Source organism: Bacillus rossius, chromosome 2 (assembly GCF_032445375.1).
Source record: "Bacillus rossius redtenbacheri isolate Brsri chromosome 2, Brsri_v3, whole genome shotgun sequence".
Lineage (NCBI taxonomy): Eukaryota > Metazoa > Arthropoda > Insecta > Phasmatodea > Bacillidae > Bacillus > Bacillus rossius.
Window position 1 is genome coordinate 123,505,648 of NC_086331.1, and position 18,889 is coordinate 123,524,536.

The 18,889-nt window shown below is 35.8% G+C and overlaps 1 protein-coding gene across 1 annotated transcript in view; it reads right to left on the minus strand.

The window, feature by feature from the left end:
- Positions 1–6,389: 6,389 nt before the first annotated feature.
- LOC134528976 (sorting nexin-17-like) overlaps positions 6,390–18,889 on the minus strand; it is a 290,609-nt gene continuing 278,109 nt past the window's right edge. Inside the window, exon 6 of the mRNA XM_063362643.1 lies at positions 6,390–6,405. Coding sequence (XP_063218713.1) covers positions 6,390–6,405 — 16 coding nt within the window. The remainder of the gene's footprint in view (positions 6,406–18,889) is intronic.

Here is an 18,889-nt window from a genome sequence, read left to right on the forward strand (position 1 = left end):
AGACATCCACCTCAGGTTGTATAACTGCCAAACATATGAACCTTTAGCATGGAATTGAACGATGCCAGGTCCCTATATTTAGCAAGGGTAGATAATCTGTACTGATACATTTAACATGCAGTTGAGTACAGAACGTTATTTTTATTCTTATTGATGTGAAACATTGGGTATCTGGACAGTAATTTTTATAAACTGGCTATGCTTCTACCATTTATCTACTATATGATACCAACTGGACCTGATTGTCTTTCAATAGCAGGAACTCTATAGGCAGTATTTGAACTCTATAATGTAACATTAAAATTAAATTGTTTATAATAACTTTTACGTTTGGCTTATCATTGTTATATTTTTTCAAACATTTTCCACCTTTGTTTTGTTAACTTTTTGGTTACGAAATTATCTTAAATAAAATACAAGAATATGATTCTCTCGGCCAATCAGGGGCCAGCTTTCTGAGTGAGAGAGTATTCGAGCGAAAAGAAGATTTTTAGTGTGTGTGTAATTTTGTTCCAGATGCAAGGGACTTAAAGATGCTGAACTCTATATTAATAGTGTGATAGCTAGATTTTGTGCAGTATCCTACTCCATATGGATGCATTTAAACTCTATTTAACTGTTTAAATATGATTCAGGGCTTACTCATAAGAGTAAAGCAATTTGAGAGTGCAAAAACCTGCGAGTAATGAACTGGTTGTTTATTCGTATACACTATAGACAGATTAGTTGTGTAGTACGTATTGAATTGTTTAATTTGATAGTTAAAACTGTCTGTACTTTTAAAGAACACTGTTGATTTGTATTGTTTGACAAACAGACTGTAAATTCAACTGATATTAGGCAAATTTCACCTTCTATGTTCAGTTGTCTAAGAGCGAGTTTGTGTTCTACCACTGGAGGAAATTGCTAGTCGAGCAAAAACCCAAAAACTATCATTATCTTAAATGAAACTTTGAACCAACGTGTTGGTTTTATTGTGTTACGTAGTGAGATCTTTGTAAACCATAATTAAGTATCATTGAAAATAGATGCTGCCAAAGGTTGTAATTATTTTCAGTTTTTGTTAAATCTTTTTAACTAGGAATTGGTGCACTATGCTGACTAAAGAGTCCACAACCATATAGTTTGTTAATTTCTTGCAGTGAAAATTACCGTCTACGAGCCTAGTGAACCACGCTGGGGCTGCTGACCACACATCACTGGTTAGTTTGCAGACTAGCCTGGCACGCTACTAGACCATTGATATTTATAAACTTATACCAGCATTTACTAGGTTCATCCTGAGTATCGTCCACCAGACAGTGGGTGATGGAAATACATACACTTAATTTCATAATATGTGTTTTAAAATGTTTCATGTTAATTTTTTTAATGTATCTATTGGAATGCAACTTTTAGTTTAAAAAATACTTAAAATATAACGCCAAGTTTGTAATGCTTAAGGAAACCAACAAAATATTTCCTCAATAATAAATTATAGGTATTTTTTAAGCTGCAATTATATCCTTTTATGTCTTCAAGTTTGCAAAAAAAAAAATATATTCCAGGATAGTTTTACTACTATAAAGATTAAAATGTTATACTAGAGTTCGTAGATGCAAACAAGCTAGCAGCATTTTCTGCTGTTCTCGCTGATGGTTACAAAATCTTCCAAGTGATGGCATAAACATCATGCTTAGTACATCCCTGGTGTTCGCGAAAGTTAATATAGACGGGTGCATGTTGCCATATGTGTGTCCACCATCTTAATGACTTCAGCTTGTGTTATAGCAGATTCTGTATGCATGCATGCCTGCAGGACTTTCAACTTGTTAAATTTATGTTGTGTAATGCACGCTTATTGCATTGCAATTCTGGTGTATACTAAAACTTCACCCTCAACGCGCCTAAAGTAGTATAACATCAAAATATGCATGCGATGATAATTCGTTTAGGGGCAAATTTCACAGGTTTACATTGGCAGTTTGAGACAACATGCGAAAAACTGAAAGGTAAAGTCAGTGAGCCTACTGTGAAACTACCTACGAACATTTCGACTCCTAGGTTTAGGTTGGTACGTGTCTGCGTACACACACACACACACAGATAGATGTTCAACAACCGATTGTGATGATGCCTGGACATGAATCAAAACCTAAGAATGTGTTTGGTGCATTACAGGTAAATTATAAAGGACTGCCTAGCTAAATCCACATTTCTTGGAATGTTTAAATACACCAATCCCTCGCATAGCACGTCTTCAATTTATGCGAATTCAGTTAGCACGATGTAAATTTTACTGCCCTAGTCTCGAATAGCACGTCTGTAAATTTCAGTTAGCACGAAATCGCCACAGGCTAAAAAAAATCTCGGAAACGACGCGACGTCAGGTATGGAATTCGAGGGGGGAAGAGTGGTTTGGAATGCGAGGGGAAAGAGATGCGCACGCAGATAAACAAACACCGGGCGGTACTGTTGATGCCCGGCCGCAGACCAGGCCGTACCGTTGATGCCCGGCTGCAGACCAGGCCGTACCGTACAGAAACCAAAGCAGATGAAATTGCACACGTTTTTTAAAAAAAAGCAAGATGATAGTGTTAATTTCACCCCAGAAAATATTTAACTAACTTTTATGTTTTGTATATATACATATTGTACACACAGTACACTCCCTATTTAACGCGGTTGTCGGGGGACATAACTTTTACCCGCGTTGTTGCATAACCGCGATGTTTCGATGTGACCAAGGTCAAAAGGCATAAAACACCGCCTGTGTTCTAATAGGTCGGCAAGCACGCACAGTATAGACGGCCCGCCTTTGTGCGGACTTTGCATCCGCAGTTTCCACTAAACACGGGTGAAAAAATAAAAATAATAAATTTTAAAGATAAATATTAAATGTTGAATTGTTTTTATTTTCCGCGTGCCGCGCACAGTTTGTCGCACGGCCTACGAGCGCGCCACACGCCGCCATACACGTGCGGCACACAAGCTGCTGCTGCCAGTCTCGTGGTGTTAGCCACAGTATCTGCTTCGTCAGTGTCCGTAACAAATTAAGTGCAGTGTGTGCGGTTACACGCGATTCTGTGGTCAAAGTCTTCTAAAAAGAAAGGCCGTAGTGATACTTCAAACCGAATATGAATCGCAAAGTACCGAGTTTGATTGACAAAATAAAAATTCTAGATTTACTTACAGATAGCTTGTCTTTTGTAGAAGCAGGCCGCAGATACAGGAAAAAAACGATTCTAGCATTCGTACAATAAAAAATAAAGAATCGTCTATCGTGTCAAGTGGTTAAACTTTATTATCCATGCTTACAGTAAATTATAAATGGTCACATGTGGGAAACAAAAATTGTGCCAATTTAATTTTAGCATAATCAGTGACGCCGTATTAAAAACCGTGTTAAACTTTGTCTTTACTTTTTTCACCAAACGCTGTGTCGAGTTGCTGAGTGTGTGTGGCTCGGATCGGCAAGTGTTATATTCCCCAGACTCTGTTTAAAGGTCGGGAGACCGCTACACATAAACATTTCCAGGACTTGTTTACTACCTCACGGCAAAAGTGGTACAGTATGGTTCACGTAAATATTGGACCACTGGGAATTCCTGGGCAAAGATTAAAAATACGCTAGCCGATTTACTTTACTATTTAATGTTAAAACATTATACCAAAGTAAAAAGATGAACTTGTATAATACAATGAATTACCCAATAATATTACGTCTGTAGGTTTAAGTTTTAACAAAACATTTATATACAGATGTCCAGTAAAGTACCAATTAAGATTCTGGAGTGGAATTTTAAACACCGGACTACCTGATTTTGCCTTGTACGCAGCGACGCTGCTCAGTCAAGTGACTCATGCTCTGCCTGTGTGCTGCGTGAACACATTCCCTCCCCCACTCCCCCTCGTGTTTCTGCCCGCTCTAATCTCTACCTCTCTCCATGTTCTCGGCTCGCCTCTCCCTACCCAGCGCTTGCCGACAACCAAGCCTATCCAACATCAATCCCCAGCCGAGTCACGCTGGATAATGTTGCTGGACGGTGGGCTTTATCAGGTCCCCTGTCCGATGCTTCATTTGTGAGATAAAGCGACGTTAAGAACTAGTGTTTCAGAAAATATCACGGGGCTGGATTGGACCATAATTTGAAAACCCTACAAGATAGAGGAATAATGTACGGAGATATCTTGTTCAGAATTTTACTGCGGACATTTTCTACGCCTAGGCTTTTTTCTGCCCGATGCTTAGTTTGTTAGTTACAACGCAAAATTATCCTAATCGGCTGTCAACCATTTATTCCATTATTATTATTCATTTCTGACTGGGGGACATGGTTTGACCGGCGATATACCCGATTCCGCGATATACCGGGAGTTTACTGTATTTTAATGTTATGTTTGTGCTCTAGGGAAAATCTAAATCTGTTTATCTGTTAACTGATTTGTTTACATAGCTGCTTTTATAAGAGGTGTGCATAACAAATTAAATGTTTACATATGGCTGTGTGTTTTAAAGTTATATAAAACCGGTTCTTAATTTCATAAAAGTGTTTTAATTTTGTTAAGTTTTAAACGTAATAACAAAGGATCCAGCTGCTTGCAACAGCAGGCAGACAGACTCACGCGCGTGTTGAAGGTCACGCCTGGGCGGGCAAGCCAACCTGCTGACTGACGGTAAATATGTTACCACTTATCTCCCGTTACACTGTGCCATGTTTTCTTTATCTAACGTATTCGGTGGTAGGCTTAAAAAGATAAATGATATGACATATGCATTTTCAAGTATTATTCTACGCATTTATATTATGTAAAGATTACTTCCCTACACATCTTGGAACACATTAAATAATTTAGCCTTATATTTATGGGGACTAATGCTTCAGAATACGCGATTTCGATTAACACAAACATTTTTAGGAACGAATTAGTCGTGCTAAGTGAGGGATTGGTGTACTACTATCTGAAGAACTTTTGATAACACCCGTTGGTGTCCCTTCAGTTTGCACAGGCCATTATGTCCCATTGCCAGACTTTTGGGGGCCGAGTCCGGAAGTGAGTGAACCTAACGGTGTTGTGGTGTGGGAAAGTGCATTACGGTGAATGTGTGCCGCCACCGGCAAATCAATAGATCCCTGCATGGATGCAGATTAGGTCAGTTCTTGTCAACCACTAAAATAACGATGGACCAACTATAAACTGTTTACTATTCATTTTTATTTGTCATTAAATTATTAAGAATTATCCACCATGCGCCTACGTTTCCAAACATAGCCTAGACCAACATCTGTTCCCGGTGCACTTTTGCATGCAAAAGCTACCTCTAGTGGCCGGCGCCATTCAACGTCTCGGGCAATTGGATTCCTCTCTGTGCCGGGGTCGTTTGCATCCGTGCACTGCTGAGCTATCATCTTGCCCCAACCAGTCTAGCTCTAACCCGTTGGCCACGTAACTATTTTTTTCAGTTCCCGCTGGGAAGCATTTTCATCTAGTGCGTTAATTTTCTTTATTTCGCCTGAACACAAGGGGAGAGGTCTAGGCTGCAGAGTGCCAGATGTTTCGCGTATAGAGCTATCGTGTATCTGCAGTTAGGGTTTACGTGTCCTCCTACTCTATCATGGCCAGTCTATCGCATATCAACAAGTGTTTTGTGTGCCTGCGAATACATAGATGCCACACATGCAGTGGTTTCCGGGATGACGCCTCAACAAACCGCCACACGTATCATTACCACCGCAGTTACTAATGCCGTGGCTTAATGGACCATTTGCCCTCATCAGGTTCAAACTGCGTAGTCCAAGCTCCATGGCATAACCATAATGTTTTATTAAAATTTTATGAAATAATTTTTTTAATTATTTAATTTTTTTCCAATTTTTTGGTTAATAATTATGAATTTCCAATATGGTGGACATTATATCATAATTCAAAATTGTAGAGTCAAAGATAGAAGAAATGTGTAGAAAATAAAATGTTGGCATCTGAGATGGCAGAATATAAGAATGTTAAGCCATGTTTAAGGCATTTCAAGCCACTGGCATTTTTGAGGATTAAATTGGAAAATATTCCTTCGGAAAGTGAATTTTTCCCTGGAAATAGAGAAATTTTTAGTAATTTGCTACTTTGTAATGTTTTAAGGAAATGTGACACCAAGATGGCCGCTGTGACATCACTACCCAAGACTTTGATGACAATCTTTAAGCTACATCTGGAACCTGGTGCCGGACTGGATTTCATATTCTACACATGAAAATTTTTATTCCAATATTTCTCTGTAATAATACATGAGCATTAAAACATTCATTAGTAAGTTATTTGAACTGTAGGAATTATTTATAAATGCAAAACAATTATTTTTTTGTAAACAAGAATAGTAGAGTGGCAACAAGATATTACATTTCCATGGCTCATTAATTGTCCCAATAAATTTCGTTTTGCAAATTTATTATTTATTTCAAAAGATTTTCCAGGTTTTTAAATGTAACAAATCTTACATAACCAAACCAACTGTTCAAACTGTATAAACTTCTTGAAATAATATTTTACGTAATCAAGTATAGGTGATGAGAGGAAATCAAAAATACCATTTTTGTAATTTTAATTATTTTAACTAATTCCTACTCCAGTATATAAACCACAGTAATTAATGCAATGGATAACAGAAGCTACCTAATTGCATGTTTTAAACAAAAAAGAGAAAACATCAAAGAAACACAAATTATAATTGTTAACAATTTAATACTTGGTAGTTGCTAATTTATTCTTCATTTTGTCACAAGTTATATATTCCTACCCTCTATATCCTCTATATCGATAAACACACTTCTGGAACTAAATTAATTGCAATGAAAGTGTGGTAATTTGTATAAATACTAACTTAACTTATTTTTATCTCATTCAAAAAGTTAGTTTTTTTTTTTAATTTTGTGTTAAATTTCTTTAAAACAAACAGAACCCATACAATATGACAATGAATCCAAATTGACATTTCGCTTGCAACACTGCACCCATATCTTCATAAATTATCATCGTTTGGGAATCTGTGATACTTGATCAAGTGCAATGTCCAGTTTTATTGAAGTCATTTGCAAAATAATTGAATAAACACTTCGCACCCAGGCATTTTTATATCTAAATTTACTGAATCACTTGAAGAAAATGAAAAAAGCACCCAGTTCCCCCTCCCCCCAACCCAAATTCAAATGTCCAGAAAATATGTTATAACATAAAAACACCCAAATGAACGCACTTGGTTTGCTCCCAATGATATGAAATTGTATTCAAAGACCTCGATTATGTAGATTATTTCGGAGACTTGATAACTATATTAATATTTTTAAAATTTACTATTTATGTATTATTATAGATGTAAAATGATAATTGATATTGTTTAATCAACAAAGCTTAGAGGGCGAGCAGATAAATCAGCCTGTTGGTATGGTGTTTATTACATTTTCTATTGTTTTTAATAATTGAGAAATCATTGGGGCTAGACTTAAATGTTTTAATACAGTATAAACAATAGGATTCGTAGATTGAAAATATTAATGATTTTAGGAATTTTTTACAATAATATATTAGAAAAATATATTATTAAACAAACTTATAATAATTTCGAAAAGTCGCTCATGGCCAATTGCACCTATCTGCTCTTTGATGCGCGAACCAAGTAAAGTAAATGTTACTTTTTTTTTTGGGTTCACATAATACTCTGCACTTGTTTCCACTCTCTGCAATTTCTGTGCTATTTATTTGGTGGCCATATTTGTTTCAGAGTAGAAAAAGTAATTTTACTCTCTAAAGCCTTGAAATTATCTGTAATTGTGTATTGTTATTTTTCAGATATTTAAGAACTTATTGCTCAAAACATTTATTATAAAGTAACTTGATATATATTTAAAAATTATGTTTTTGAGATAAATTTGTATGATTAAAAAGAAAATTTCATTGTACCTGAAATAAAGGTAGTGAGATCTGATTCTATTTTTGGTATTGTTTACAGAATGTTTTTTTATCTATACTATAAATTTAAAATGGAAATAAATAAAATTTACTTTTTTTTGTCTTGGTCATGTTCTACCACCTTCAGCATTTAGGTTATTTTCTCTGATTTTCATTTAATATGCAGATTAGGCCCATCTGGGCAAGCAAGTGTTTACCTTGCGATTTGCTGCTTGCAGTGAGTGTTTGGGACCAGATGGGACCGGCTTCACCAATCTGGTCTCCGCCTTCATGTGACCAAGTGGGTGTGCATGATTTATGCTTAAGCTAATCCTTTAAAAGCACAGACACCAGCCCTGGCTGCAAAGCTTGTTATTCAAACACAGTGCCATGTTTGTAAGAAATTGCTCTGCAATGTCAATGCTAGAACACTATCAACTGACCAGCAAGATTTGTGGCTATACACATTTCCAATATAATTTAGCTTTTAATGTGCAAAAGAAACTGGTTGTGGCTATTTTTAATGACCTATAAAGCCACCTTTATGTGAGACCTATAGTTGCTCTTCATGATGCAGTTTGCACTAAGTTGTGCAAACATTTTATTGATGTGTATTTCCTTGAGTATTCACAGGAAACTGGCATAGCTGAGCATCACTCATATGCAGTTTACAGATGATGAAGTTTGATTTGGCTTCTAAGAAGGGGTTTTTACTTGACTTTGTCAAGTGGATGGATGAACTGCAGTCTAACTAACGTACTACTTAGGGCATTTCACAATGCCCCTAATATGACATACAAATGATGGTGACCATGCCAGATATGCATGGAAGAATATTTTCCACTGCAATATACTGACGTCCCTCGGCCTATGGTCCCTAATTTCCTGTCTGCGAAAATGTCCTGTTTTGCCCATGTAGCTCTCGTCGGTGAGGAAGTGAGTTCAGGCCCACGTGGCCGGGTCCGGAAAGTAAGGGACCAGGAGGGAACTATGCGTATGTGGAAGGAATGGTAGATGGTAACAAGGATAAAGCGATGATGTCCGTTTTCACGAGCTCCTTTTATTCCGTGAAGAATCCTGTCGCAGCCTGGCCGGCACGTCGCGAAACGAGCGTCCTCCTCTGCCGCGACCCGGACTCCCGGAAACAAACACTTGGAGACAAAATGAGAACCGGCGTAAAAGCGAATGCGGTCCCGTAGCGAATCGTACCGGTTACGAAAAGTTCAGCGGTGCTTCGTAGCACGTACGCGACTCGTGACGTATGCGTAGACGACTCTATGACGATATATACAGATTAAGAGAGTAGGAAAGTCCAAACGTGCACTGCCTGCGTCTCGAGCGGAATGAGTTGCGGAGTTACGAAGACGCGATCTTGTTAACGAGGCTTATCGCGAGGAATCCTGTCACAGCCTGGACGACCACGTTGGTAGACGAACGTTTCATCCACGCTGCGACCCGGACCCCGTACTACCTCTCGCGGAGCGGAGCGAAGGCGGTCCGCTCCGTGCGATTCCCAGTTGGCAACTAACTGACGCTCCGCCGCCCGCCCGCGCGGGCTGCGGAGGGGAGGAAGGGGAAACGGGCCGGCGGGGAAGACGCGACTCGCGCGGCGGGCCAGGCTTGCCGATCTACATGATATGACACAGCACTTGGATGAGTTAAAGAATTAATACAAAAGAAGTATTTACACAACATTTACACACTCGTGGAGGCTCGTGGTCACTTAAAGAAAAGGCATAAAACATATTTATACACTGTGACGTCTGCTGATGTACCAGGGCGCACGCGGGTGCATCCCTGCTCGTAGCACTGCACTTAGGTTGCACTGGTATTGCAAGAGAGGACGTTGACGAGGCATAACGGCCTGAAGGAACCGAGGCGACACTTGGGTCGACGTCAATACAAGGTGTTTCACCTTACATTACCGGGAGGTGGACATATTCGAGAATTTACTTTGGTAAGGCCAACACTATTACTTGCCTAACTTCAACTCTAGCCTCTCCACTTCCTACATTTTCTAAGTTGATGTCGACTATCTGTACGATCACACAATGTTGGGAAAACATTTGCTGGGTAATTTCAAGTGGTATAGAAAGAACATGTGAATTGGGACTTTGCCACCATGGACATAAATTGTGATTGCTCACATTTTGTGGAATTCAATGTTTTTCTCCACTGAATGTCACGATTACCTGTTAGGGTTGCCTCTTATGCCTGTGAATGCTGTTTTGCCGAATAACTCTATGAAAATGCTTTTCTGCCAAATGGCGGTATGAAAATTCATGTCGACTCTTGCAATGTAGAAGAATTTCGTACATCATTATAAAAAACTGCTGAATATTGAGAACATGGAGCTATCTTGGACATGTTCATCGCAGCTTATGTTTTGACCAAAGATCATCGATATCACCTTATGTAAGATTTAATCTGCAACACAGTGTTAAAGCTGCAAAATTCTACAAATAATTTTCCATGTTAATGACAAAATAAATTTTTGGGAAGTCAATACAAAATCCTTGCTAGAACATAACATTTGTGTCGTTTCACCGAACAAGTATCAACAACGTGACAGAATTGGTAGGTCATCCAATGTTAAGGGCTGAGGAGATTGTCGGTGACAACTTGTCGTTAATGAGCTAGAAAAAGGTGTAATGACCTTCAATAAGCACCTTTACATGAGTACTGCAACAATTAATTACATGCCAGTTCAATTCCCTTTTTCCATACCTACACCTTTTTCTAATCAAATAGCTTCAATTCTCCCCAATTTAGTTTCGCAATTTGATGCATTGAGCTATGCTCCAGATAATGATCAAAAGTTCCCTCAGGTTAATCGGTGTAAACAGAGATGGAAAAAAAAAACAAATCCAGTAGGCAGATCATCACAGAGAATGTAGGTCTTCACCCAAAGATTTATGGATTCACACTTTGTATGGGATGGATATGCGTAAGGCTAAGGAGAGAAAGCTAGTGTTCTCTTACCACTCCTTTTCGATCAATATCTGAATTGCCTAAAACATATTTTTGGGTTAGGGGAACTAAAATATTTTCATTCCAGGGGTCACTAAGTGAGCACCAATTGCACAACCAAGGTGCATTATCTTCAGGGGATGAGAAGCGGTGCATCTTTGATGGTGCATTGCTACATTACCATGAAGTCATTTCCACTTTGTCCTGATTCCCAAACCTCATTCCCCTTAGCATATTCTCAATTTTGACCTAGGTTTTCAGTTATAATTTCCAGTGTTTTATTTTGAAATTTTTTTGTCTGTACCTTTACGCTCGGTGAGTTAAACTTCCACCATCGGGGGGGGGGGGGGGGGGGGGGGGGGGGGTGATGTCAGCTCTCCCTACTTATGGACTTTGTGCTTGTGAAGTAAACACCTGCTGTAAGTTTTTGTGAATGAGTGTGTAAAGGCGAGGCCTGAGCAAATATCAGTTTATTTAGTTCAAATCGAATATTAATACGAATATAAAATTATTTGCAAATATGAATATTGAATTTGAATAGTAAGAAAGAGAATTAAAATCCAGTAAAAAAAAATTTTTTTTTACACATAATAAAACAATTTCTGGAAAATTAGACAAATAATACTAAAGTGAAAAGTTGGTTAAGTCTGCTACAATAATTAAATGGAAAATGTTTATTAAAATATTTCAATTATGGAATATTTTTTTAATTATGCAACTAACCTAACTCAACCAAATAACCAACAATTCATTTCAACTCCTAGTAGCCTTATTTTCCACCACCTGCAAATCTACATATTGAGCCAAAAAATTTTCACGAACCTGGGAGTGACAACTATCTACTCTATATAAGAATTATTGTTAAGCCTATATTGAATTTAAATTATGTGTGTTCTGGGTGGTTGACCTCTGGTGATTACTGATCTACGGGTTTATTACAACCAGGCATGTCTTCCTCAATTTCTTTAATTTCTAAGACGTTTATAATTATAGTTCATAAACCACCAATGGTACACGCATTAGTCGTGCAAGTGAGGGATTGGTGTACTCCACTGCCTCCCTCAACATCATACCTCAGTTGAGTACCTGTATTTATGTGGTGGATGCTATGAACACAGTGAAAGAATAACCAAACTGATTCTATAGCTGCAACCTTTATGAGTTTTCTGTATACCTATATGGTGTTTTGGAATTTTTTCTACCAAAAGGCATATTGTTGTTAATTTTATTTCATAATAAAGCTTTCATTTTCAGGTATTGTATTTTACACTGCATACACACAGCTACACATTATTATTTAAAGATAGTTTTCAAAGAATATTTAAAAATAAATTTGAATATTACATAAATTTTCAGCAGAAGAAACCTCCACCAACTTTTCTTCCCCCAAACTTCCTTTTCCCATCTTCCCCATCACAACCTTCAACCTCCTCTCCTGGTTCTCATTCCTTTGAATACCCGCTTGATGTGTTTTGCACTCAATCAAACATTTCCATCCCACCATCCACATGCTCATTCGGTAGCTCCATGGCAGCTGAAGGATTCCTAGTATTCAACATGGCTTCCCAAAGGCATAGCATACTTTTAGAAATTACCACAGATACGATCAATTTATTATACATAATTATATTACCTATATTGGCGGTGATAATTTAGCTCAATGCCAAGGTCCTTGCTTTTAGACATTAACAGCTAAATGCAATCATGATTTGAAACCAACACACTGCACTCAGGATTTTGAATTTAAAAAAAAAGTAACAACATGCAGCAACACTGGCAGTATCTTGCAACAAACTTCAGTGATGTTATTGATGAAAATATTGGGAAACACTGGAATCAAGAGATGGCGGGCATGCAAAATGGCCATCAACAGAAGACGACACCTAAAGTCGGATGGTAGGAAGAGGGGATTGGGGAAGGAAAGGATGGACTTGACCTAACCCCTACTAACACGAATGGGTGAAAATAACTATTGTGAAGTATAATCATTCTCACAATATTTTAATGGTGGTGTAAACAGCTCTCACATTAGCTTACAATAAACAAACTGAAGGTATATTGTATTGAAGTAAAAATTTTTTTAAATCGTACTGGTACAGCTTTTTTTGGAGGGAACTTAAGACATTTGTCGATGCAATAGATTTCAATTCTATATTTGAACACAAAAACCATAGCTAGTTAACTAACATATTAAATATATAATACAAATTGAACATTAAATCATCACATGTAAAAGGTAACTTTCTAAAGACAGGTAAATAATTTCCATCACAATTATTCTTTTCAAAACAGCATCAGTACAAAACCACCAGCCATTTTTTTTTTATCAGGACAGAAGGAACATGATACATTAAACATACATTATATTCATTTAATAAAGATTTCAATGAAGTTATTAATTAAATTAAACAACAATGACTTACTTTATTAGCTAGGTACTTTAATCCACTGGGCTTTTCAATGAAGTGAAATAAATAAAAATATAATAAGGTTAAAACTAACATCTATCCTTTAAATCTTTGTTAGTTTTAAACTTATTATATTTTCATTTATATTTATATATATACATACATATATATATACATATATACATATATTTATATTTATATACATATATATATGTATATATATATATGTATATATATGTGTATATATATGTGTGTATATATATATATATAACACACATATATATATAACATATATATATATGTATATATATATATATATATATATGAGAACATGATTTAACATCTGAGTAAAGGAAATGGAAATCCAGTTAAGTGCAAGATAAAACTAAGCCCACATATTTCATGGATAACCATGGACCACATAGTAAATAAAATCTATTTTTACATAAAATTAGTATTTTTTGTTACAAACTTGTACAGAACTTATTAACAGCTCATGACTAGTAAAAACATTATCTAAACCTTAGAATTAAACATTCCACTCCATACAAAAGCACACACAATGCACAAAATCTGAGTTACTAAGCGTACAAATTCAGACTAAAAACAAACTATTAAATTTTTTTTATTTGATGCATACTGTTTTAATAATTCTTTCAGAATGACAGTACTAGTTCAACATGGTGCAAAAAAGTAATAATTTTTTAAAAATTAATTCACAACTTTATATCATATTTGAAGCGTACACATAACCAACTTTGCTAAGTTCTTTATTTCATTTTTTTTTTATGTTATAAAGCAATTAAAATATACCACCACTACAAATTTTAACTAAAAAATTAGTGTCTTCTTAAAAGTGTGTATATAGCAATTTTTCTTTTCTGTAGTAGTGAGAGGGTTCCATAACAAAATATTGTATGCTTTAATTTCAGTAAAGGAAAGTCACAGACTGCAGACATACATGTTATCTACTGCTTTTTCACAGTTGGAAAAATATAATTTGTCAAGGTGAGTACTCAAATAACTCCATCCTATTAATTTTTAAATGTTGCCAAACTTAAAGTTATACATATTTTCAAAACAGTAGAAATTTTCACAACACTAAAACATTTAAAATACAAAAAAATTATTTTTAAAATGTACAATTTTTTTTGTCTTTGGGCTTAACATCACTAAGACAACATGGTGATTATAGACGGAAAACACATCATCACAGAACAGGGATACTGTGGCAAGGACCACCCCAGCATTTAAATGGGGTGATTTTAGGAAACCATATAAAACCGGTCCAGGATTTGAATCCAGGTCCTTTGGAATGCAAGTCCAGTGTCTTACCTCTGCATCTCATTGCTTACTGTGTACAACATCTATTAACTAATACTTAAATATTTTATATAAGCAGAGCTGAATAACCTATCTTAGAAGTTTATGGCTAAATCAGAAAAATGTATAGAAAATAAAGGTACCAACCCAAATAATTTTAATGAAATAGTTTTATGACTGAAATGTTTGGTGGTAATTGAACCTTTTTCAACTAAACATTATCCTGATGCTTAGTGTTCAATTTGAAATAGGTTCCCATACATTTTCATAAATAATTTTAAGCTCCAGCTGGGAAAACACTTTATACCATAAGTTGTAGTTTAGTTATGTTTACAACTTTCTTTTTTTTTCATGTTGAACCTGTAGCCAAAACTTACCTGTTAAATTTTGACTCATTCTATATATTGATTCACTACATTTAGCTATAATTATGTTAATAAACTGTCTCGGCTTTCAAGGATTGAAGTGGTAGATTGTACTGACATTTCGTTCAGCATTGCAGCACTAAACTAATCTGAGATTTAGAAGGTGCTTTGGCAGTAAATATAAGAGCATTGATAATAGTCAAGATTGCTCTGCCCCCCCCCCCCCCCCCCCGCTCTAGAAAGGCACCCAGATAGGATGCATTACCTGCCCCCCTTCCAGCCCAGCAACAAGATGCCCTGCCTCCCCCCCCCCCCCCCCCCAAGGCACCCAGTTAGGATGCCCTGCCTGTCAGAGTTTTTTTCAGTTTTTCGTTTGTCTGCCCTGCCAGTTTTTTCCTTTAAATAACTTGTACATCATTATGTGCGCTTCTCAGGCTGTTGCTCCTTCATCTTGTATTTTTAGAGCATGCTCACATATAATCATATACTCCCCTTATGTTTGAATGGTTTTGTTATAAAAGTACTTTTTGTAGAGCAGATGGCTTGAGCTTCTGCGTAAATTTTAATCTATTTGACGGAAATGGTTACTGCAACACACTTTGCATTGGAATTGTAAGAGCGGTTATGCGAAGTAAGGTCGAATCTCAGAACGACATGTTACACAAGAGAGAGACTGTCACGTCATTATGTATTTGTAAATGTTAACTGCAAACAGCATTATATTTTCTACATTGCGTTTTGCATGACTTTGGGACATAGCTATGTTAGATGTGTAAGTTAGTGTAACTTAAGGCTACTTATGTATCATTTGCAATTACTTTCATCTTGTCGATAGGTCGTCTTTTGTAGAGGCCAAGGATGTAAATTTTATAGGGCTGTTAGTTTTGATTAAGTGTATGTCAATGTAGCTTTGGCATTCAGTAGGTATGTTAGTGTCACTTCTTTTTTTGAGAATCAATGCATTAGTCTTGAACATGTTTTCATGTTTCATGCTTTCCACAAAACTAGTTTGTAAAATAGTTGTAAACGTGATCACACAACATGCCTTCATATGTTGTTTATATGTATTGCTTGATCTGGAATTAATTTGTTTATAAATGCACTTTGCCTAATAGCTTTTGTAATTTGTGTGATTTAAACTTAACACCATATTGTGGAATTAAATATAAGTATGAGTTGAAATCAAAGTTGTTTGAATTCAGCCTCCTGTTCTGTTTAGTAGAGACTTTCCACATGTTAAGAGAGGATTTTTCAATACAATTTTACACACCACGATAGGGTACACAGGCTGGGTCTACTAAACACTGTGATTAAATTGCAGTTATCATATAATACATCGTTAAACCATGATTCGCAAAAATGTCATGTCCCTAACCATACTTATTGAACTAAATATTTACCTTTTTTTAAAACTATGAATTGCTAACACTCATCAAGTTAAAACTGTGATTAACCTAATAATATAGTTTTTTTAATGAAGCCAGGACAATGACTAAATTCAAGTCTCTTGCGATTAATAAAACGTTGGTCTAGAGCAACTAATGTCAAAATCCGGCTTATGCAAAATGGTATGAACTATCATGAACATTGGAAGCATTAAGATATTTTTTTTATTGGACTTGTTACTTGTTTTGAGTTTTGAGTTGAATGTTTTTGGGAAAACTGAGTTTAATAAATAACCTACACTACATTAATTTTTTTGATTTTCTCAAAGACAGTTCAAGGTCAGTCACCAAAAACGGTATGTAACATATTCTTATGGCAGTCCAATAGAATGACATACGTTATTTAAAATATTGGCTACGAGTGCCCTTTCACCAAGCTTACCATACAAGACCCTTTGTACAGGGCGTTAGCTGAATCCAGCAAAAGATGGTAACTTGTTTTCTCTCCAAAGATTATATCAGTATTATAACACCTTGCCTGTTATTGAGCACAATTTTATAAACTGTTTGCTTCTGAATATGTGTTGAAATCATGTTCCAACAATTATGTAACTAAGTGCCAAAGTAGAAACAAAGAAGGTAATATAAACTAAAATTCAAACATAGATCCTCTAAGTGGAAGGCAGTTTAAGGTAAGCTACAATGAGTTGCAAACTGCCATTTCCAGGGAGACGTACGAACTGGGCAAGGCAGAAGTGAGGAAGGTGACCGAATTTGATAACCACATTCAGTTGGTTCATATTTGCATTTTTTTTAATCTAACAAAATGAACAAAACATTTTTAAACTAGGTATTATATTGACCATAGGGACATTTATTCTCCGAATTCTTATTAACACAGGGTCTACAGGGTCATCATATAACCATATAAGATACAATGTACCATTATTCTGGAATTAGACATTCATAACAATATTTTTAATTGGATGTATATGGATACAATAGCAACAAAAACATACTTCCACCTGTAAACTACAGTTAGGGAACATGCAGTCATGTAACATTGACTAGAGATGATTGTGTACTTATTATGTGAAGTCATTTTTAAAATATAAATCTGAGCCTGAAAACTGTGTTAAAATATTTATTTGCATATGATCTATTAATTTTAATATAACTTTGAAGAATAAATTTTAAAATGCATTGAAAAAGTTAATAATTTCATTACAATGTACATTATAACTAATTTTTATTTGCATAAATATGTAAAAAACAAACTGTCATTGAGTCATTTTTACGTCAAGCAAATTCAATAAGAAAACTCTATCATGTCATGCTTCTTTTTTTACTAATACAAAGAAATTTTACTACCTATTTAAAAATAAATACATTTAGTGTTGCCGTATACAGCCAAATATGGTATGTTAATTAGTGCCATCAGTTTTCACTGCATGAAAACAGTGTAATGTTGATTATTAGCCTTGTTTGCCAGTTTGCCTTGCCACTAATACACATCATGGATGGTATTTCCTCATTATTAAAATAATGTGAATGTACAATTTTTTTGTGTGTCAAAAATTTACAAGTCAGAAGTTATCAGACAATAAAAAAAAACCAAACAGATTATACATATAAGCTCAACTGCAGGTTTATAAATGCATGCAAGTAAATAGCCTAACAGTTTCAATTAAGGGCCCCGCCTACCCGGGCACACACACGGTGCGCAGAGCTTCAGGAAAAGCAACGCGATTTCAAAACCACTCAAGATATCCGAGTGGGGTCTGTTTACGAAAAGCATTTAAGAGTTCGCCGAGGACCTAAAAGTACTTTTGATTTCAGATTAAACTTTTAAACTGTATTTTTAGGAGAGTTAAAATTGTTAAAACCCATGTTTTCAGAGTAATTTTTAGGCATGAAACAACACACACAGAACCTTGAAAGCACTTAAGGGACTTGCATTACCCCTTTATATTCATTTCTCCGCAATATAATGTTACGGTCACTGCTCAAATTTCACAGTTATCCTGTGACTACGAGAAGACTGTGCGCCATTTCAGAGCCTTGTGCTTAGAGGCGACACCGCGCTAGAAATACCAGCGAGCGTCGCGCTTATCATCCCGCCTCACTAACACTACATACACACCTGACTTAATATTGTGGGTCCAGAAGGTTCCTAGCCAGAATGTACAGGAGCCTGTTTCATACAATGACCAGTCTTGAAATTAAAACAAAAGTAATTTTCTCTGGTTTTACAAATCTTTGTTAAAAAAAAAAAAACAAGTCATGCTAGTCAGCTTGAAAAAAAATTTTTTTTACTGGTTTACAAGTTATTAATGTGTTTCATAAAATTACAACTTGTAAAAAACAAACATTGTGTTTGTATAATGTAATAAGTCATTAACTCTGGGCTATACAAGTTAACTAGAATATTATTAGCCATTCTAGTAACAAGATTTTTGATAGTTTTCAAAAAAAAAAAAATAATAATTTGGCCCACAATTTCTTAAAATGTAAAGAG